This window comes from Hippichthys cyanospilos, chromosome 2 (assembly GCF_059441005.1).
Source record: "Hippichthys cyanospilos isolate Australia breed blue-spotted pipefish chromosome 2, RoL_Hcya_1.0, whole genome shotgun sequence".
Classification (NCBI taxonomy): domain Eukaryota; kingdom Metazoa; phylum Chordata; class Actinopteri; order Syngnathiformes; family Syngnathidae; genus Hippichthys; species Hippichthys cyanospilos.
In genome coordinates, this window is record NC_142370.1 from 7,420,922 (window position 1) to 7,443,891 (window position 22,970).

The following is a 22,970-nucleotide window of genomic DNA, read 5'->3' on the forward strand; positions in this document are numbered from 1 at the left end:
CTGCTTCATGGGATGTCTCATTGGAACCGGGCGGGAAGGGGGGGGGGGGGGCAGCACATGAGGTGGTTGTCCTGGCGATCCCACTTCCACGGTGCGTCACGTGACCCTTTGCCCAGCACACCTGCCCGAGAGGCAATAGCAGTTTCTATGGCGACAGGGTCAGCGGCACAGGAGGCAGGACGGCTACCAGAGGTGGCGCTCGGTGGGAGGGACTCTTGCTCTTCAGCGGGTTATTTTTAAACGGCGGCGAGATGGGAGCTTTTGCGACCTCTCCGGTTGCAAGGCAAACACTCGCGACGGCCGTCTGCATGCAGCCCACATGCAACACAGAGTGAGGAATAGATTTGCCCTCACAGTATAAGATGGGCCTATGAGTTGCTGGCTGCTGACCGGTCCAGGTAATGCCCCACCTCTTTCCCAAAGGCAGCTGGGAAAAGCTACAGCTAAACTGCCATCTAATTAGCATAAGCAGTATTGCAACGCATGTATGTGTATGTGTAACGTATGTGCAACCCACCCCAGGAAAGAGAAACCCTTTCACACACCCTCACTCACCATGCTGACTGTAAATAAGATCATCCCTGAAAGTTGTTTCAGCGTATCTAAAACTTCATCATTTTTCACACTAGCAAAAGAAAAAAAAGCATTTAAATCAATTATTACCAAGTGTTAATTACTTTTTTCAGTGTTTATACTGCTTACAGGTTTAAAACAGAAAAACATAAACATGTGCGTCAAAGGGCCTGAATTTAAAAAATAAATAACGTGCAACCTTATTTAATTGCAATTACACATCGCATGGCAAAAACAAAGCCTTTTCCTTAGGGTCATCCCCCCCAATATCAAATGGAATATTTAATATAGTCCTTCTCTTATATAAGTAAAAAGTACATAAAAAGTACATTTAAGCATGTCATTTAGATGTCTGGAAAAGGCAAAAAAAAAATCCTCATTCAATAACTTTATTAAATTCTCTTTATAACACAAGTACATATAAACATTAGAACTGCATCTGAAGTGTTTTGAGAAAAGAGAACACATCTATCAAATCTAGTCACTCGTGTCAACTTAATGTCTTTGCCCCTCCCTTCCTCCCCTCTCCACTCGGTCCTTATGTGATTTTTTTTTCCATGCTCCAGAACTAAAAACGGCAACTTACCACTGTATGGTGTTAATATGTTAAGATGACACGCTCTGCAGACGTCTGCAGAATTGAGTGTTTGTGCATTTTTATATCGGCTAGTTCTCAAACTGCTTATGTGAAAGCACTACAGCTTGAAATTTCTTGAAAGGTGATTTGATGTTTTTTTTTTTCTTTTAAATCTTTACAATAACTTAGGGTTTATTTAGACTTGTATTTTTCTACTTGAAACTTACTTGCGACTTGCGCAAAACTTTTTTGACACACCCACCTGTGGAAGAAAAAAAACGTCACTTTTTGAATCTGATACTAGCAAATCGGGGGCTTATATAACACAGAGAAAGAAATGCATTTAAAAGCTGTTTGAGGGGTGTTAATATACATTTACTATCTACTCAAATAGTGGCACGTAATAATAAATACGAACTGAGAAATAAGCAAAAGTCTGATGTTGCTCTCCCTTGCAGTATTTGCATGCAAGTCATGTGGCGTTTGTTTTTATTTCAGTGTTCGGACGGCAATTCGGCACAGGACAACTCATCGCTAAAGCGTGTGGCTGTAGTGGAAGACTTCTTTGATATCATCTATGCCATGCATGTGGAGATCGGCGCTGACCCCGGCCGGGCCCCCAAACACGCGGGGCAAAAGAAGACATACAAAGCGGTGAGTTGACACACTTGCACTGTGCAAGATTCGACCGTTTTTCATTACGGGCAGCAGGAGGCGCTGCATTACTCTTGTCCAAACAAACATGGCAGCCACCAAAGAAGTGCCACCCCCCATGTAATATGATTTCATACTAACGAGACCTACGATTATATTTAAAACATACTGTTGGTATGGAACACATGTATTTGCAAGATTTTGAAATTTATAATCATTTACTTTATTCGTTCGTATTGAAAAATGGTCTAAATCTTACACAGTGTCCCTTTAAGTAAAATAACAATAAAACACAATGCCGAATATGGGCAGACATTTTCTTTCAAATGAATAAAATGGAGCAGGAATAAATGAAAATGTGGTTAAAAGGGAAGTCAACGCCAAAAATTTCTTTCACGAATTGGGCAGGAGAATCCATCCGATTTATCTCAAGGTGCGGTCATATTGCTACTTGACTCTCAACCTGGAAATGACCTAACAGTTGCTCAGGTAACAACCAATCACAGCTCAGCTTGTAAATGTCACATGCCCAAACTAATGAAACAAGTAAAACGTGATTGGTCGTGACCTGAGCAACCGGGATGTCATTATCAGTTGACAGCTTGTGACAAAATGGCTGCCCCTCAAGATGAATAAAATCAGGTGCATTACTGTATACTCCTTGATGCAATAATAATCAGAAAGCCATTTTAAAAACAGCTTGGTCACCTACCGTCCACCAAATTATTGTTAAGAAAATGCTTGGGCAGATATTACATTTTTTTATAGCTCTAACAATTTTACTCATGTATTTCATTTAGAAATGAAATAATTCCTTTTCAACTAAAAATCATATGATTCGTCACAATTTCTGATCTCGTGGTTGGAACGGGACAAGCCTAAACACCAAATGATTTATTAGTAGTTTTTTTTTTTGCACCGGCCACACAATGCCTAATTTTGAGCATCCATCGTTTCCAAGGGAACAAATGCAACTTGGCCAGATGTGTCACATGACCAGTGGCGGAAGAACAAAAGGCAACCACAAACGCCGCTGTGCATCGTCTGACGCCCTGACCGAGTGGGACGGGACAAAAATGGGCGCCGCTGTGTTTTTGCCGCACTTTGGTGAGCCCCCCCCCCAAAACCCAATTGGACTAGTGCCCGTGCCCTGTAGAGAGGTCCTGTCACGTCTGATCGCGTGTCCCCTTTTGAGCAGGCAGGCGGCATGAGTGGGGCAGGGCAGAATATGCAAGTGTCACTGTGGCCTTCTGGGAGGAGCGCGCTCCTCTGGGTGGCCTTTCCCTCTCAGCTGCCTCAAGGGGCCGGGATGTGTGTGTGTGTGCGCGCGCGCGCGTGTGTGTGTGTGTGTCAAGGGGATCTGGAGCCGTGGTAGCGGCGGTGGGCCTGGTGGGGGTGGGCACCCCTGCTGTCTCTCCGTGGTCTTGTGAAGGTCGTGTTTTCCAGGGAAACGCCAGAGGGGGTGAGGAGGAGGGGAGGGCAGAGTGGGGGGGTGTTGGTGGGGGTTGTCGAGGCCGAGCATGGCACCAACGCTAAGGTGGAGATTTTTGTTGTAGACCCTATAACATCAATTCTGAGATTCGCTTCCTCGGGTCAAATGTGTGACAAACAATGTCATACTTAATTGCGTGCATGCTGAAAGCATGAGTCATGGAAAAGCGACCACTCAGGGCAGGGCAAAAGTGGACTGACCAATCAGCTTGTTAAGAACGAATCGCAGGATTCGAAAAGCTGAAAGCATCCGCACGTTATTCTCACTTTATTTTTTATTGCAAGCATTCACACAATACCTTTATTTTCATTATTATATCTTTTCCACATCATATTTTGCCATTCAATTTCAAACTAATTTCTTTTCTAACTTTCATAGTTGTCTCACCCCCCAATTGAAAACTTTGTTCCCATTCTCAATTTTAAACTCAATCACTTCACCTGCTGATCTATTTTCAACATTAATGTAACTCTCCTACATCGTAAAAGCTAAATATAAATTTTACTAACAGTTTGAACATTTTTCGCCAGTACCATTTTTCTTATTTTACAGTTTTTCATCCTTTTCATCCGCATTTTTTTAGTTTCAAAATACAGTTTTTAAAAAATCTTTTTGCACATTTTTTCTTTCATTTCCACACTTTTTGGCTGATTTAAACTGTTCTAACATTACATTTTTCTGTGCATCACTACATCAATTTTTTTCTTATATTAATTACAAACAAATCAAGATGTTTTGTAATTGCATCATTCAACAGCTCTCCACATGATTTCATATTAATCAATATCATTCCATATAATTCAGAATCATAGTTTTATACATCACAATTGTAAAGTTTACACTGGTCTCTAGGATGGGGGAGGAATTATTTTTTTTAATTCCAACTTGACAGCCCGTGAAAATTTGGATTTTTGGGATGGCATAGCTAGAGCGCCTTGTTGTCTTCTATGAGTTTGCATGCATCATAGATTAGAGGCAGAAAAGTGAGGGGAAAGAAAAAAGAAGGATGTGACAGCTTCTGGTGAAGTTGGCCAGCTAGCAATGTTTCTTTTCTGCTTCCTTTTGGATAGTCCACTGATTCTAGCGTCTTTAGAGTGCCTCGTTGTCGGCCGTGTACAGAGAAAAAGGGAAAAGTGGGGATCATTTAAGAAAAAAAAAAAGTTTGACATGATAGCCAAAGTGTGGGCAGTGGCCTTATCCTAGCATGGTTGAAGTTTGATTTGATTGACAGTTAAAAGTGGAACTGATTTTGACTCAATTGATTCAAGATTTTCAAGTTTCATTTTGTATACTTGTGTTGGTGAATTATTAAAAATAAAAATCTTCTTTGATGTGTGGCGAGTTTACAAGACTTTTTTTTCATTACTTTCCGGGGATTCTTCCAACCCCGTAAAAAAAAAAAAAGCCTTCGATTTAGTAAACGCCTGCCTCATTCCCGTACATTCCCATGCAAAGTTTTCAGCTTTTCTGATTTTGCAACTCTGGTCAGAACAGAAATCGAGATGATCACCTGGAATGATCACTGACATCAAACTTTTGCCATGGAATAAATAAATAAATCTACAGTAATATGTGTCAACACACATTTGATGCATTTTTATGTCCACCCCCTCCACAGATCGCAGAGACGTACGCCTTTTTGCCCCGAGAGGCGGTGACTCGCTTCCTCATGAGCTGCGGCGAGTGTCAGAAGAGGATGCACATCAACCCCAGCACCGCAGAGTTCAAAGGTAACGCAACCTCGCTCGGAAGGCCTCCACCTTTCAAAATCTCAAAATGTTAACGTTTCATGAGTGCAAGCTGCTGCTACATTTAATTAGAGTCCCGAGACTTGTTTTTCAAATGGTTCAAGTCACTAGATAGATGATGGATGATGGATGGATGCAACATGATGTAACAAAGACTCAATGAAGAGGCCCACTGGCAGCAATGGGATGATGGAAGACTCCCTCGAGTGGACAGCGGAGGAACTGCAGATACTTTGTTCCAATTTAGGGTTCTGACTAAAATAAATTTACGGGGCGTTTCTAGGGACAAAGGTTTAGGGGTTCTGAGCTCCCGGCCAAGCAAGATCAATTTAACCATTTTAATTTCGTTTCATTTCCAAGAGAAACATTTTTTTGGGGTCATTGCTGCGCAAACATTTAGCGTGTCATAAGCACACTGATTTTCTTATTCACCAGATAGCTGTTATTGAAACCTTTTTTAGCCCCCCCCCCCCCCCCCCAAAAAAAAAAGTCATCTAATTTCTACCTAACAACAGCGAGTTACATTTTAACTTAGCATAAAATGAAACATCACATTATTGTTAAAACAATAAGAAAAAACAAACTTGCAAACATAGTACTGCTGTACAATATTGCTTTCCTTTTTTCCACAACAACACAAAGAGGATTGGGTGGCATTGAAAAGATGACGGCAAAAATGGTCACTTTTATGATTGTTTGTTTTGTCAGAAAACGATCGCCCAAGCTCGCTGGTGCCTGACCTGATCGACTACAACATGCCCTTGACTGCCACCTACCTGAAGCAAATGAAGCTGCAATGCATGACTGCCACCGAGAGGGTGAGGCATCTTCGCTTTTTGTGTTCATTTCAATACACCAAAAATAATGAGTTACATATGACAGATTCAAAATGAAATGGTGGAAGCACATCTTATTAAATTATTATTTTTATTAGTTACAACTGAATATACTGTATTGTGTTCTCGTAAGCAGGATGCAAACTTTGATCATTCAATTCTATAGATATGACAAACAGAAAAGATTTTGCAATGGCACTGATGTTTCTCCTCCATTATACCGGATTTAATCAGGTATTATGACCATTTTTGGTCGTTTTCTTCCACATCATTCTCACAGTCTTTTTGCCAAGGGATGGCACACTCCTGGTTGTATCATAACTAAGTGTCGTGCAGTTTTGAACTTTGACATTTGAAATTTCAGCTCCCTAATGTCTTCTTTCATTGCTTTCCCTTTGACGTAAATATCAAAGCATTGTACAAAATATTGCACATGTATTAACCCTCTTTCTCCTGGACATTCATACTCTAATCCACAAGAGCTTGTGTCCTGCATGTTTTCCAGGTTTTTGTTTGCAACACACCTGATTCAAATGATTAGCTCATCAGCGACCTCTGCAGGAGCTTCATAATGATCATTTGAATCAGGTGTGGGGCAAAGAAAAACTTGGAAAAAAAACAAACACAGGCCATCGTGGACTGGAAATTGACGCTTCAGGAATAAAAGCGTTAAGGATGCTAGCGAAACAAAAACAAATATTTTTCGGGCTAAAACAGTAATTTTAGTTGTAACAACTTGAAAGCATAAATTGACTTGTTGAAATTTTGGGACAATACAAGGAAAAAAAAAACGGCAGTTGAGGAGCCCTTGCTGCAGATAGTTGCAGTCAATTGCCTCAGTTGCCTGCTCTCTAGAAAAGTCAAAATTGTTTGCATTTGTGGAGTTATTGGAGCGCTCTAGCCCCTCCCCCTTTTCCCCCCACCGTGAACCGAGATTAGTTCGTGGGCGTGACGTCATGCGGGCGACTCCTCCCAAAGCGAGCGAGTCTATGACAGAGACCCCCCCCCCCCCTCCTTCCCCCTACCCCCTCTACCCCCCACTCTTGCCCTGCCCGTGCGCATGCCTTGCGCCTTGCAGTCAGCTTGAAAGTACAGGGAGCGGCAGTGGCGCGTGATGGGCGCTTTTGGGGGCTCAGGCAATCGCCAGGCCGGCATTCGCGGGTGAGTACAAACAAAAGCAAGCAAGCCAAACGGAGAAACGCGCCTTGTGTCGCTCGCAGCTTAGTGATCGTTCAGCCTCAGCAGCAGCAGCTGCTGCGATGGAGGCTGCAAGGCCGCCAAGTGTTTGTTGTGCGTGAAAGCGAAAGTGTGCTCAGCTCGCCTTTGGAGTTGACAGCATCAACAAAGTCGAGCACACACGCCCGAATTGGCAGCGCTCCTTGCTAACCTAAACAAACTACAGTCCTTTGTGCGTGTCCGTGTGTGGCAGCATCAGCCCATCCAGGAAATATCAAAAGGGATTTTACTCTCACCTTATTTTACATTTTTCATTTAGCCAAAGTATTATTTTTTTTCTTGATGGCATTTTACTTATTCTCTCTGAAAACGGATGTCTACGTTCTATGCCTTACTTGGTCAGCAGAAAGAGGAAGGATGTTTGATACCATTTTTCCTCCTTGATAGCAGTACGAGCAACTGATAATCAACAATCACCCCCCAAAACAAAAAAACAACACACAATTCTAAAAAAAAAAAAAAAAAAAAAACCTGTATATTCAAAGATCTTTTTTTTTTTAGTTTAAAGATCATTACGTTAATGGCAAATTCTCCTAATTTGTAATTACTAATTTGTAATCTCGGGTGATACTAGTATCGGTTTCCATCACAAGTACATAAGGCCAGGTATTGACTCAATACCAATTCCTGGTATCACTACATGCCCATCGCTAATACATACTTACAGAAATGGACATCTGTCAAGTATATGTCTTTAATTCCAGATAGTACAACGCCCACAAAATGGCTCATACTGTACCAATATAGGCCAATGTTGAGAGTACTGATTCCTCAAATTAAAGCAGGATATCGGGCCGATACTAAGGAAGTGTGCTTGCCCATCTCTAATAAATGTTCACAATATTTGTCATAAGCATGGCAAAAAACATCTGTAGCACTGAGTAATGAAATTCTTACATTTTGTTCCCTACTTTTATAAAGAATATAAAAAATGGAAAAAAAGTATTGCAACATAAATTTGGAGGGAAAGGTGACACCATATGCCATGAATATCAATAGTGGGATGCCAAAACCTTTTGGCAACGTTCATATTATTCAAAAATGTAGTATAATGGTCTGTCCACACATGCACATAGGTGTTATTTCTTTATTGATTTATTTTTTATAAATGATTGACCAATCTAACGTATTGAAAATTGAACGCTTGCAATGCTAATGGTTGAATAAACTTGCCATGTTTTGGAGTTTACTGAAAAGTGATGAATTTGGAGATATGAGTATTCTGCCTGACGACAGTGATGTACAAACTGTGTATTTCCGTTTGAATAGTAATAGTGCAGGGAGGGAAAATATGTACATATTGTGCAAATATGATGGCATTTGACTTTTCAAATATTGCAGATTGTAGACACAGTATTGCACAGTGTAAACATTCATATAAGCAGGACGGCTGAAAAAAAAATGATAATGTGCTTTTGTGCGTCAACCGTAGGATGACTCGTCGGTGAGCAGTGAAGACATGAACGGCGCCGAGCCCACGTGGGCGGCAGTCGAGCGGCCGTCGGCGCCCGGGCCGGGCGGCCCCCCCAACGGAGCCAAGCTCGGCATCCCAGCAGATGACGGTGAGGCTAGCCTGATGCTAACTCGCTGCCTTCGCTTCCACAACACAAGTGGAATTTGTTTCGTCATTTGTCTCTCGTCGCTCCTCAAATCATCTTTTTATATTCAAAGTACTGGAATTGTCGTTACTCCGTTCTAGCCTTCCCCCAAAAATTCCGTAATGTGTTTTTGAATAAGGAAAACATCACACTGCTGTATAAAAACGTAGAGTAAGAGACTAACAATTTGTTCATGTTCAATGACATCATTGTGGCTTCTCCACTTGGCCACCAGGCGGCAGTAGAGTGCAGACAAACGAAAACACTTTCCGCTCAATTTTCATAAATCACTCCACAATCACCATTAATATTAGTCGTTTTTCTTTTTGCTAGGAATAAATAATATATGCCTATGCGAGTTGGTATATTATGTGTTGCTTAAACTGTTGGCATTTATTATGGCATTGCATGTTTTGCGTTAGCATTAGCATTCATCAAAGTGCTATACAGTACACATAAATTTGACTTGACTTGCTGTTAAACCAAATCTCAATTTCAACATCTCAACGGTAACAATTTTGCCACATTTCTGATGGATAAAATGGAACAAAACGGTAAATGTGTTGTAACTGTCCACTTCAACTTGTCCTGTTTTTAAATAAAGGAATGGAAATAACAAATCTGATTAATGGAAGGAATTGAAAAATTGAGGCAAAAATGATGTTAATAGTTGTTAAGTTTTCCAGTCACTGCCATCTTGTACAGAAACAGTATCAACAAATCGCGGCCAACAGCTTGGCTTGTTCTTAGTGGACTAATCCAAATCGGTAAATCCACTCTTGCAGCTGCAGCAGGAGGGCTGCCTCAGTGTCGAGCTGGCTCGCCCTCGCTTGCAGAGTTCAAGATAGCCTTAGAAAAGTAGGACAAACCCGCACAAGGCACTGAAAGGGACAAGCTCTCAAGCAACACATGACACAAAAATCACCATGGAACTATATACATATACTGTGTGTGTATATATATATATATATATATATATATATATATATATATATATATATATATATATATATATATATATATATATATAGATATAGATATATATATAGATATATATATATAGATATATATATATATATATATATATATATATATATATATAGATATATAGATATATATATATATATATATATATATATATATATATATATATATATATATATATATATATATATATATATATAGATGGACATGTGTATTTACTGTGTCCACGTACAGTATGTACAGCACGTATATATCTATAAATGTAAATATGTGTCTATAGATGGATATAATGTATTTTCTGTGTCCACGTATGTAAAGTACATATGTATATATCTATACCTATGTATACATGTATATAGGTATATGTGTATATATGCATTTATGTACATATGTATATATGTGCATATGTATATGTAAATATAGTATATAGTATGCATATTTATAGGTATATATGTGTATATACTGAATGTATGTACGTACATACCTGTATACAAAGACAGACTAATTATGTATTTATACTTTAAAAAGTTTGACGGCTCATTGCAAAAAAAAAAAAAAAAAAACCACTTTTTCATTTTAATGTTACGCACGCAAATATCTGTTACAAGCTTTGCAGAAATTTCACAGGAACTTGTTTAAAAACATAACTTTGATTATTAATTCAAAATTCTGTGATTAATTAGTTACATTTTAATTGCCTGACAACACAATATACATGATACAACTTGCATCCATCCATTTTCTATAGCCACTTATCCTCACAAGGGTCGCAGGCTTGCTGGGCCCTATCCCAGCTGACTTCGGGCAGTAGGCGGGGGACACCCTGAACTGGTTGACAGCCAATTGCAGGGCACCATCCACACACCCACACACCCAAGGAAAATTTCCTTTGTCCAATACACCTGCCATGCATGTTTTTGGAACGTGAGAGGAAGCCGGAGTGCCCGGAGAGAACCCACGCAGGCTCAGGGAGAACATGCAAACTCCACACAGGAAGGCCGGCACGAGGTGGCTTTGAACTCGAGTCCCTTTAAACGTGAGGCGGACTTGCTATTCACTGCGCCACCGAGCTACCCACAACATAGCATGTATTCTAATAATATAATATAATAGGTCAAATTACTTGTGGAAATGGTGCGTTGATGTTTTATATCCACATTCATTACTTCTATGAACTAATATCTTTTGAAGCTGAATGTACATTTAGCCTGAGAAAGTGCAAATAAATTGACCACGCCAGGATCAATAAATCTGTGTGTCTCGCAGCAGACGACGACTCCTCGGAAAGCAGCGGCGGCAACGGGATGGCGGCCATGACCTCGCCCGAGGCCCAGCCCGTGGGTGGGAACCCGGCGGAAGGCGGGGCCTCGTACGGGGAGGTGACGGAGAACGGCTTGAGCGCCCCGCTGGACTTCAGCACCACCTTGTCCTCTGCCTCCTCGGACGAGCAGCAGCCGGTCAACCTGAGCGAGCGACTGCTGCCCGCCGGTTGTTCGCCGCCAAACTCTTTTCCGGCAGAACCTGTCAGGAAGTTCCCCGTCAAAACAGAATACGCCAAGGTACCTGAGGAGAATATTTGTTTTGCTATTTTAACTTTTACAGGAGAGGAAAGGAAAAAGACACATAAAATCAAGGGGTTGCAAAAGTCTGTACACGCTCTTGTAACTGGGGGCGGGGCCTCGGCCATGTTGATATTGTAAATGAGACTCTGTTTTCGACTACCTTATCTCATCAACAAAATCACAGTTGCGAGATCTGTTAGTTAGCTGGATTACCAGGATTTTATCACTATTGCAGAGAAGCAGAGAAATAAACCTAATTATATCGATATAATTTAATTATTGCCCTGTCACTTTGTGAGTGACTTTCCAAGCACAAAACAGAGTTTTTCACGCTTTTGGATAATAAAATCATGGATTTAGATGTAATATTTCAGACATGTTTGGTTGACTAAATATGACCTGGGTCAAAGTGACCCAAGGACATTTTTGCTGTTCCTTGCAAACAAACATAACAGGAAGGTTAATCACTCATATGGGCAATCAACCTCATATGCTAATGACTTAAATTACTGATAATGGAATTTTTACAGCCAAATATCTTTCATTTTTTAACTGTAACGTCAATTATGGATTATGCATCCATTCCCGAACTTCAGAAAGGCTCTGATTAGATTTTGAGATCTGTACTTCTGATATAAGCAATTTTTCTGAAGAATAACTGAAAACTAATCCTACAGCATGTAAGCATGGAAAATGAAAAGTATGTTTGCGAAGGCACCATCTGATGTGCTCTCTTACGTCTCATTTGTTGCAGTCGCCTCCGTACAGCTCCGGAAGTTACGACTCGGTCAAGACCGAACTGAGCGCGTGCGCTGAGGACTTGACCGCCGGCCGCGCACAGATAATGGACGACGACGACGACGAACACGATGACCACGACGACAGCGATAAGATCAATGACGCAGAGGGGATGGACCCCGAAAGGCTCAAAGCTTTCAATGTAAGTCACATGTTTCCTTTTGACCAGAATAGAAGGTGTGAATTTGTTTTCCCTTCATTTCAAATGAGCTGTGGTACGAGTGATTTGAGTTATGAGTGTACTTGTCGAATGAATTAAGATCATTTCTCAAAACAGCCAATGTAGAACAATAGGAATGACCATATTTATATACATTTACTTTATTTTTATTTATCTAGAACCCGCAACTTTTTTCTCATGATTTGAGCCCTGCGGTTTATAGTCCAGTGACATAAATGGCAGAATGCTGGATGGCTTTCCAGTACAAAACATGTTTACCATAGATACTAACTAATTAACATTCACTGCCAGCCAATTAAAATACTGTAGATTTTCAACCTACTTGTATATAGCAATCCAGTTAAAATGGATTTTCAAGGATTTCTCTTGTTGAATTAAAGTAAGTTTTGCACAAGCTGTGAATATTAAACTTCGGCTAAATATTTCACCTTTTGTCGTCTGAAATTTTTTGGCAAATTTTTTGAATAACGCAACATCGATTAGATTGACTGAAAAAAAAAAAAGAGGTTATGTTTTGGCCGTATCACCCAACGTTAACATTGTAAATTGAAAACAAGCACGTAGCTTTGCCTTCGGGAAGTCATCTTAATTTAAGCACCATCATATGAAAACAGACAACCTAGCAATTGTCAATGGCATTAGGGGTTTCCCGATCCATTACTGATATCGAACGTTGGTCCGATATCAGATTAACAAAAATACATTACCTGCATTATGTCGGTCTACATCTGTAATCTCTGATATTAGAACTCATATACGGTATAAGGGTCCTTTAATTATTTTGTATTTTTTTCAGTCAAGTGCGTTACATTCTAATGTTTGACCCAACCCAAATGTTTGGTAATAAATGGGTCATATTTTCTCCTCCCTGCTGTTGACAACCATTGTTCTTTGTTTGAATAGTGTCACTTGATCAAGTCTCTTTTGACACTACATATTAAATAATAAATAAAGGCCTGTATCATTCCTGTTGATGTCGGATCAAAATCGGTATCGGACTTCACTCTAGGCTGTTTATCGGTTATCGTATTGGTGTCACTGCCTTAAAAAGACTCGGGGCATTGCATTCTCTCTTACTGAAGAATTGTGATCGTTTTGGTGTATATTTGAATGTTTCATCAGAAACAAAACTTGTCATGCTCAAGCAATAATGTCTTTCTCATGATGCAATGGTTGTATTTTTATCTTGTTTTTTTTTCTCTCACACAACTTCCCCCTCCCTTTTGATCCTTTTGCTCTCGCTATCAAACGCTCGCCCATCCCCTCATTGCCTTTGCTCGCTTTTGTTTTTAACTCCACCCCCCCTCCCCTCCATCTCATTTTTTCTGCTCTACATCCTCTCCCTCCCCCTCCCTCAGATGTTTGTACGTCTGTTCGTGGATGAGAATCTGGACCGCATGGTGCCCATCTCCAAGCAGCCCAAGGAGAAGATCCAGGCCATCATGGAATCCTGCGGCCGCCAGTTCCCCGAGTTCCAAGAGCGCTCCCGCAAGCGCATTCGCACCTACCTCAAATCTTGTCGCCGCATGAAAAAAAGTGGTTTTGAGGTATTCACACCCACCTTCTCGCTATCGTGTCACGTGCACTTTTGGCTGGCAGAAGCACAGGCGTTCTCCTACGAAAGTGCTTCTCAACCTATTTTCAGTGATTTTAGCCCATGGGAAATATTTTTTTAGGTAAATACCCCTAACCAGCACAAAGCATATTTGGGCGAAAAACAAATGGCCTTAAAGAGCTGATTCGTTTAAATTTGAAACTACATTTGTAGTGGTGTCTAAAGGCGTACTATTTATCTTGTAGATCATTGGTGTTGGACTCCAGTCCTCAAGGGCCGGTATCCTGCATGTTTTCCGGTTTTCTCAAGCTTACAGGAAATCCTCCCATTCAAAATAGAATCACTTTAAATGGAAACATATCTCAATACAATGACATTTACACTGAACTAACATTAATATAGTGTTTAAAACACAAACATGAATCTTTTGGGGGCTATCTATCAGTGCAATTCCAAACACAAGAGGTTTTGGTCATTTTGATTTTGAGTTGAAGTGCAGCCTGGACGTGCCCTGGCATTCTTGTTTGCAAACCATGTGAATAGTTCCATCCAGAATTTGCCACCAATTTCTCACGTGCATAACATTTTCTGACAGATTAGACCAACGCCTCCTCACCTGACCTCCGCCATGGCGGAAAACATCCTCGCCGCTGCATGCGAGAGCGAAACCCGAAATGCCGCCAAGAGGATGCGACTCGATATCTACCCAGCGGTAAGAAAAATCAGAATGGCATCAGTCAAGGAGAAATTGTGGCCACTTATACATACCCAATTCAAGAACTATAGCTAAAATTCTACCTTTACAATGCAATATTAAACTTTTTTTCGATGTAAGTCCTTGTCCATATATTTCAGACTATAAGCCGCTCGCTACATACTATATAAAAAAAAGAGCCCTGACATTGTCACAGCAACAACTGTACTTACAATAGTCCCAACTCAAATGCTGCATTCGAGGAAGGTGGGAAGTGGGATTTCTCTGAATCGAATTGTCCCATTACTCCCAGGACGAGGTGGACAAGACCGGCAGCAGGGAGCCGGCACCGGCGGCGCCGTCGGGCTTTGTCATTTCCAGCTCTGCTTTTGCCCAAGACCAGCTCTACACCAACGGAGGCCTCAACTACAACCTGCGCGGCTACGGGGCCGCGGCCGGCAACCAGCAGAACGCTGCTGCCGCCCAAACCAACGGTGAGCATTCGACAAGTTTGCATGGATAATCACAGTCTTGCAAGTGTCTAAGCACCAAATACTTGAACACAAACGCATGTAGACAGACAAGATAGAAAGTCTCACATTTGTGTTTTCTTCATGCTCTGCCAAAACCGACTAAAATTAGAGCATTTGAATGAGTCACTGAGCTTGGCCTGCAGTTATCAAGTTCTTTTTATTTCAATTTAAACTGTGGTTAGCAGTACCCTAATTTTCCATCTAGAAATATTAGATTTTAGTCAAACCTATTCTCATGGTCTAAGAAGAATTTGCCAGCTGAAACAGCCCTGTCTACTCACTATGATTTGTTCGAATGTGATTAGTCGGAGCAGCAACTGTGTCAAGCTGCCAGCAGCAAACTGTGCACTGTCATTTATGTCTATCCCGCCAGCCTATATGGAGCACTGGATCGCTACTAGCTTATGGCTCGGTGGAGCCCGCGCCACACGTTCATAGTGGCAAGAGTTAATGATGAATTAATTAGGTTAATTAAAAAACCAGGGTAAAAAAATGAAATTAACAATGCAGCGAGTCGGGTGGAGCGTGAAATGTTTTCTCTTTCCTTGGGGCGGGCCTTCCAAAAAATATTTGAGAAGCACGGCCTTGACGACACGTCGCTTGCATCGGCAGGTCCAACAGATCTGAGCATGAAGTCGGTGGCTCCGAACTCCTCTTCCTCCAGCGCTAACAGTCACGGGCAAGGCGGCGGGGGCGGGGGGGCTTCGGCCCAGCTCAGCCCCCCGGAAGTGACGGCGGTCAGGCAGCTGATCGCCGGATACCGCGAGTCGGCCGCCTTCCTCCTCCGCTCGGCCGACGAACTGGAGAGCCTGATTCTGCAGCAGAACTGAGACCGGGCCCGACCCGGCTCGTCCGTTCGTCTGTCGTCCGCGTGTGTAAATGCGTCAAGTGTTGGCCATGTTGGACAGGGGCACAGGCAAAGGGGGGAGTGGTTCTGCCTAGCACAGCATGTCCTGGGAGATACCTTGACTCATCCCGCGCCACTCTTGATGCATTGGCTGCCCATTGACCTCAGCGCTCTGTCTCCTGTCGTCTCCCCGCTCCGTTTCTCTCACCACCTCGATCCCTAGTTGTCTCAGGAAGTCATGTTGCGTGGAGGAAACAAATCCAATCGGCCATCTCCTGACCCCCGCCCACCTTAAATGCGCCAAAGCTTGCGAAAAATCTCTTGGTAATCCATCGTAATTGACTAAAAAAAAAAAAGGCCAGTTCCCCTCAATTTACCCACAAATGTCTTTACTCAGTGTGGAAATTTGAAATCAACTGCTATCAAGTGGAATAGCATTCACAGTGCTTATAAAAAGTCCTCACGACCCAACTCAATGGCATTTTTGTCATGTAACGTCAAAAGAAACTGAAAAACCATTGCACAATTCAATTGAAAGGTTACACATCTTTTTAAAACACAACAATTGAGATGAAGAGGTTGCACAAGTATGCACACCCTCTCAACAGGCGAAGATGCGGTGGTATTCAAAATGACTCACTTTCAAACTCACGCTATATACGAGTGAGCACACTTCAAATGCCTCTTATTTACCACAAACACAGTTCAGATGCTCTAGTAGGCTTTTGCTGACACATTTTTTCTTCCCAGAAAAAGGTAAAATGTCTGACTGATTTGTGGAAGCGCTCCTAAAAGGCTTACCTTACCTCCAACAGCCTGACAATAAAACATCAAGAAAATGGAAGCTTGCTGTCAAATGTGCTAAATGGCCAATATGTGCACCTTTGATGCTGCTATTGACCTCTTGAACGCCATTTCCGTCTAAATATTGGTAAGTTGTGCTGCTTATATATAATATCGCTGTGCAATATTTGCTCCATTTGATGAGGGCCGCCTTCCAATGTAAATGGCGGGTGAAAAAAGCCTACTAGAACAGTTGAAATTTCTTTGACATTCATCGATGACACTTTAAACGGTGGCAGATATGTGCCGTTTAACATGAGTTTGGATGTGATTTTTTTTTTTAAGTCAATTAATTTGTGCGGTTTACATTCATGTCGGAAAAGAGTTATGAAAGGCGCGTGTACATTTTTTTTATACTCACCGCAGTCGTTCCATCTGTCCCTATTTGAGGCTGGCATAGATAGAGGAGCAAATATACATTATTTGTACTATACGAATATATGATTTTTTTTTTGGCACCACTGAAGATAAACGGCATGGTTTTCCGCAGCCCCGCAGGAAATGGATTTTAATGTTTGGAACTCGTCGATTTTCATGAGCACAGGACGAGTTCAATTAGTTTTGCAGGCATCTTTATGTTATACACTGAAACTAATCAAATAGAGAAGGGAACCACAGATGGGGACGGAATCATAGCAGCGAATAAAAAAAAAATAATTCGTGAGGAAAGGTGTGTAACTGCTTCAACTTCACAATTACAAATCATAATGTGGACAAATAGTTATAAAATGTGTTTTAGCTTTCCAAAAAGTGAAGCTAGATGACTATTAGGCGCATCTGGCGCCGCAGGTTCATGTCCCAAATTTGAAAAATGAGAGCTGCTTTGCCACACTCTGATTATCCTGCAGCCGATTTGTATCAAAACCTTCCGTCCAACAATTGGACTTTGTGGGCGTTGATTGATAAACAAAGCGCCTGCTGCTTACTTCACAGTGAAGAAATCATTTTCGGATGTTTGGAGAGCTTCAAGCCTCCTTTTGTGCAAACGCCAACCAGGGAAGAAAGAGATTCTTGAATAGAATATTGGTGAGCGCCATCAGGAAAAGGTGCAATATTGATGATAATCAGTCAGGTTATACTCCGTACCCATGTGGCTTTTTTCAGGGTCGATACCGATTATTAGTGGTCACGGAGACAGATATTCATTTTCGGTTAACTCATTCAAACCCCAAAACATGTATTCTATTTCGTTTAAGAGTCCAGGCATCCAACCCCAGGTACTTATTTATACTATTTTTTTTTTTTTAGTTCAAAAATGGCTGGTGCTAAATGAATTCATAAAGGGTTATTTTAGTACTTAACTGCATTAATTGATTACTTTAGGCAGTCGTGTTTGAATAGTAATTGATTATCCTCTTAAGTGCTAAAGTAATTGATTACTCATGTAATTAATTACTTTAGTACTTAGCTCATTTGGTACCAGCCGCTTTTACACCCTCCTTCAGCCAAGCACTTAAAAAAAAATGTGACAAATATGATTTAGTATCTGGGATTTAATGTCTGGACTCTTAAAAAATAAAATAAAACATAATCATGACTTTTGGATTGAATGAAATCAATGGAAGCTGGTGTAAAAAACACATCAATTTTTCTGATATGTCTTCAAGCATATATTTATTGATCACATTTTCAAATGGTAAATTTATTAAGTTTCTTTGTTATCTTCTTTGTTTTGAAATTCTAAGTTCAGGGAGCTCCCGGCACCATCATCATGTCTTGAAAAGTTCCAATTCAAGCTAACTAGAAGCTAATACATAGCTCCGTAATTTTCTTCTATTTTCCCAAATTTCCCCAAAACGCAAATGTTGAATTTCCTAGAAATTATCACAGTGTTATATTGACTTTCATCGTCTAACTTGCCCTATCATTGATGGCCATAGACGTCAAAGATCCTATTTTATTAAGCTGGCAATTAAGTTTACTCATTCACTGCCCACTCCCTGCTTTTCAAAGTGACTGTTGAATTTAGTGCCACCTACCGGTAACAAAGAGAATGCAACAATTTGAAGCATGCACGCTTTGGCGTTTCCGAGAGAGAGCACAATTTACCTGCCTACTACGTTGGTGAAGTTCTGTAGCACAAAGATGGCGGCCAAACAAGTCAGCCTTCTGTTAGGCAGGTGCAACCTAAGTAATATAATCACAGATTACTAGACTTATGATTATTAACAAAAAAAGTTGTTGTGGTAGAATTTGTTTTCTTTATGCATTTAATTTATTGTGAGTTGTTAAAACGATTTTTGTTCACCACTAGATATTAAATTTTACGCACTGCCCCTTTAATAAATCAACTGTCTTATCCAGGCAGGCAGTGAAGTGCTTAAAAAAGCTGGTGGTAATATTTGTCTAATAGATAATCGGCTGATAATCGCTCTATCTCAAGTCAATTCCCCATGCAGATTGGGATCTAATTGAATTTAAATTGTGAATGCTAATGTCGGTCATGAGCCTCATCATTTCTCCAAGGTCTACATGACTAGCACAAGTCTTTTTTTTTTTCTTAATTGTTGTCATACAGCAGGAATTGTGTGTGTTTTGTCATGCGCAACACCCAATGGATTTACCCCAAACATCTGCATGCGAGGAGTGTGTGGTTTTTGCTTACTCCGGCAAAACCGAGGCCCCTCCCGCCCCCAACCTGTAACCACTCCCATGCTCGAAAGTGGCAAAGACGCAAGAGACAATCCTTGACAAAGATGTAAAGACATCACAGTTTACGTTCCCTGTTGTGAGTAAATGTGTGTGCGTGTTTTTGTTCCTCTGTGTGCGTGTGCGTGTTTATGCATGTGAGAGGTCATAGGGCACACGCGGAGAGCACAGTCTCACACTTTTGATGGTGAGCCACTCAGCACAAACACGGTTGTCCAGTGTATTCCTTGTGTTTTTCTTTCCCCGCTTTGGATTTTCGTTTTTTTGTTTTGTTTTTAGTCTTGACTTCAAGTGTGATGGTGGAGCGTTTGTGACAAAGTCAAGTCAAGTGTCCTGCCCACTTTGGACAAAAGGTCATTCCGTCACTCAGCACATTCCAAACAAGGAAAAGGGACTCACCAAGCAGCCCACTCGGCTGGCTTGCACCTTCCAAAAAAAAAAAAAAAAAAAAATTAAAAACATACACAAACAAATGTAGAGAGAGAGAGATGACTTTATTTAGCACATTATGACACATTCTATATCGGCATGCGTGCCGTTTGCATTTCAAGCGTCAGCTGGATCAACTATTGCAAGTTTGGAAGCACTTTATAGCTCAGGATGAAGGAAAGGTTACGCGGCTCCTTACCTCTTAAGTCGTGATCACAAGCAGATTTGCAGCTCCTCAGCCGGCCGCTAGAGAGCACCGTACAGGCCAAAAGTCACAGTTACCTCTCACCCCCCCTGAAAAAAACCTACAATCTGTTGCCACTTCCAAACAGGGAGGGAGAGCAAATCAGCATTTGAGATATGAGATGGTTTACTGTTTACACTTTTCAACTTCCTTTCACACAGTTTTCATATCTCACATAGGGATAAAAATGTCTAACCCCTTTTCTTGTATGTGTGGAAAAGAGTTGTATTCATGTGTAAGAGTTTTGGGGTTGCTTAAGAGGGTTTTTTGTTGTTTTGCATTTGGGTGAATGTGAGCGGTCTTGCGTTTATGTGATCTTGAATTCCCCTTTTTACACGACGCATGTGACAACTTTTTGTGTGGCGTGAGTTATATATATATATATATATATATATATATATATATATATATATATATATATATATATATATATATATATATATATATATATATATATATATATATATATATATATAATATCAATGTAGTTGGGCCAAAACCACATAAGGCACATTAGGGGGAATTTCCTTTTAATTTAATAGAATTGATTTAAAAAATATATATAATTTAACAATATTATGTATATAATATTATTAAATTATTGATTAATTTAACGTTCTAACATTCATTTTGCAATTGTAATGAATGATGAATGATACTTTTTGGTCAATATTGTTTTTTGGGTGAGTACCTTAGTGCGAGGTTTTGTGCATGGGTGTTGTTTTTATTTCACTTAGAAGCTTTATTAATTTGTTTTGTTTGAGTTGCTTTGTATAGAAGTGTGAATTAAACCTTTGACAAATATGTTCAAACTTATTTGAACATATTTGAATAACTTCAAATGTTTTTGAAATATGTTAAAATGTATTCACCTGTGCGTTCAAACGAGTTTAACAATCAAAACCGTTGATTCCACATTGGCAGTTTCACAGGTCCGACGTGCATTTCTTTGTTTTTTTTTTTGCTTGTTTTTTTTCAAATGCATGTGGGTTACTTTGGAAGTGAGTTTTTCTTATGTGTACATGTGAGAAGTAAATGTCATTTTTGGCCTATACGTGTCCTCGGCAGGTCAGCTGGCGCATGTCCAGAGTCCATTTTGTTAAGTAGCAATGATGCAGCCGGAAGTCTTTGCTTGTCTCCTCCACGTGTTTCTGGTTTTGTTTGCTGTTGCTGCGGCGGCCGACCCTCGCGGAACGTTTCAGCAGTCCGCGGTTTGCTCGCTGATGTAAGTGCGCTTCGAGTTCGTGGGTCGGTTTTGAAATACTGTAATGAGGCCGATGGGGCCCCAGTAGCTAGCGGTCTGCTCAAGTGGTCCCTTTGCGTACGTGGACTGTATAGCTGTACAAAGAGTGATACAAGCTGTTTTCAACTGTTCTTTTTTTCTGTGGGTACAGCACTGTTTAAAAAGACAAAAAAAAAGTGGTTGACGAAGCCTTTGCCTGTTTGAACTTCTCATTTGGTGGTGGTCTGTAATACTGTTGTTCTTTCTTTGATTTGAATGCCCGCCCCTGCTGCACGCCCGAGACTGTAGCTGTGTGCACGGGCAAGGGGGCGGCGTCCTGTATCCCCGTGTGAAGATTTGTATCCCACCCCAAGCCCCTGGTTTTGGACTCAGTGAAAGTGTGATGTTTACATGTACAGTTTTTCACAGTTTTTTTTTTTTTTTTTTTGCATTTTCTTCTGGATCTTTCCCTCCCTCTAATTTGCATCCGCTCATCCAAAAGGTCTTCTTTTTGCCGCCGTCCCAAGCGCGACCTCTTTGTCGGAGGTCGGAAGTCCCCGACGTCTCTGAGTGGGCTGGCAAAGATCAATTCCACTCTAATCAGCGCTTTCGTTTCGCGGCCTAGAAAGAGAGTGGACTAGGTCCATTTGTAAAAGTCAAGTGCTCGGCAAAGGGTCATCTGCGACCGTAAAAGGTCCGCACACGTCCTTGGTAAGGTATAAGCCATTCCCGTCTCCTGGCCTTTACGGGGAACCCATAAACCTCAGGAAATAGGCATTCTCCATGTAGAGTTTGCATCCGCTGATTTCCTCTGATGCCAGACTGAAATCACTAACAAAAAGAAACGTTCAACATTTCTATGGAGATGTCTATTGTTTTGTACATTGATCATTGTGTTTGAAAAGTGGATCTTTTTCCAGTTCCTGTGACTTAATATTTGGATTATGTTGGAGTGTTTATAGGTATGGATATTTATTATGATTATATGTGGAAATACAAAAACTGAAAAAAAACTTCGAACTTGTTTCTTTTGTATGTATCATGCAAAACTGTCCAAGTGAGATTCTTTCTGCCTCTTACATATCACCAAGGAGGGACCCTTGCCGTGTGTATGTGTGAGCGTGTGTGTGCTTGGGCGCTGACTTGGTTGGAAACGGCGCTTTTTCAGTGTTGCATCAACGCGATAGAAAAAAAGAGAAAACAATGAGTGGAAGACTCCTCTCCTGAGATGTCAGTAATTGAATAAAATAGTGCGATGAGCTATCAAAGTGACACTGCTTTCTTTTTCTAACCTGCATTTTTTCAAAATGAAATATATATATATATATATATATTATATATTTATATATTATATATATATATTATATATATATTATAAATATATATTATATATATATTATATATATATATATTTTATATATACATATATATATATATATATATATATATATATATATATATATATATATTATATACATACATATACAGTGGTACCTCGGTACTCGACCATAATCCGTTCTGAGGTGGTGGTCGAGCACCGATTTGTTCGAACACCGAAAGCAATTTTCCCATAAGAAATAATGGAAAGTATGTGTGCACAAGTAAATGTGCACAAGCAGTACATGATAAAGATAAAGATAAATAAAGCATTATAAACCATTTTGTATACTTACGTTTTGGAGAGTGGTTGATGGCATACAGGAATGGATGTGGAG

At 40.6% G+C, this 22,970-nt stretch overlaps 1 protein-coding gene across 2 annotated transcripts in view; it reads left to right on the plus strand.

Moving 5' to 3' along the window:
* Positions 1-19,819, plus strand: part of nol4la (nucleolar protein 4-like a) — a 33,461-nt gene extending 13,642 nt beyond the window's left edge. Inside the window, exons 2-11 of one of the 2 annotated variants that reach the window (XM_088408940.1) lie at positions 1,649-1,804; positions 4,915-5,026; positions 5,753-5,862; positions 8,549-8,678; positions 10,965-11,257; positions 12,015-12,200; positions 13,598-13,786; positions 14,390-14,506; positions 14,802-14,982; positions 15,634-19,819. In XM_088408940.1, coding sequence (XP_088265066.1) covers positions 1,649-1,804; positions 4,915-5,026; positions 5,753-5,862; positions 8,549-8,678; positions 10,965-11,257; positions 12,015-12,200; positions 13,598-13,786; positions 14,390-14,506; positions 14,802-14,982; positions 15,634-15,851 — 1,692 coding nt within the window. In that variant the 3' untranslated portion in view covers positions 15,852-19,819. The remainder of the gene's footprint in view (positions 1-1,648; positions 1,805-4,914; positions 5,027-5,752; positions 5,863-8,548; positions 8,679-10,964; positions 11,258-12,014; positions 12,201-13,597; positions 13,787-14,389; positions 14,507-14,801; positions 14,983-15,633) is intronic. The other variant, XM_088408941.1, reaches the window with a different exon arrangement.
* Positions 19,820-22,970: the final 3,151 nt, after the last annotated feature.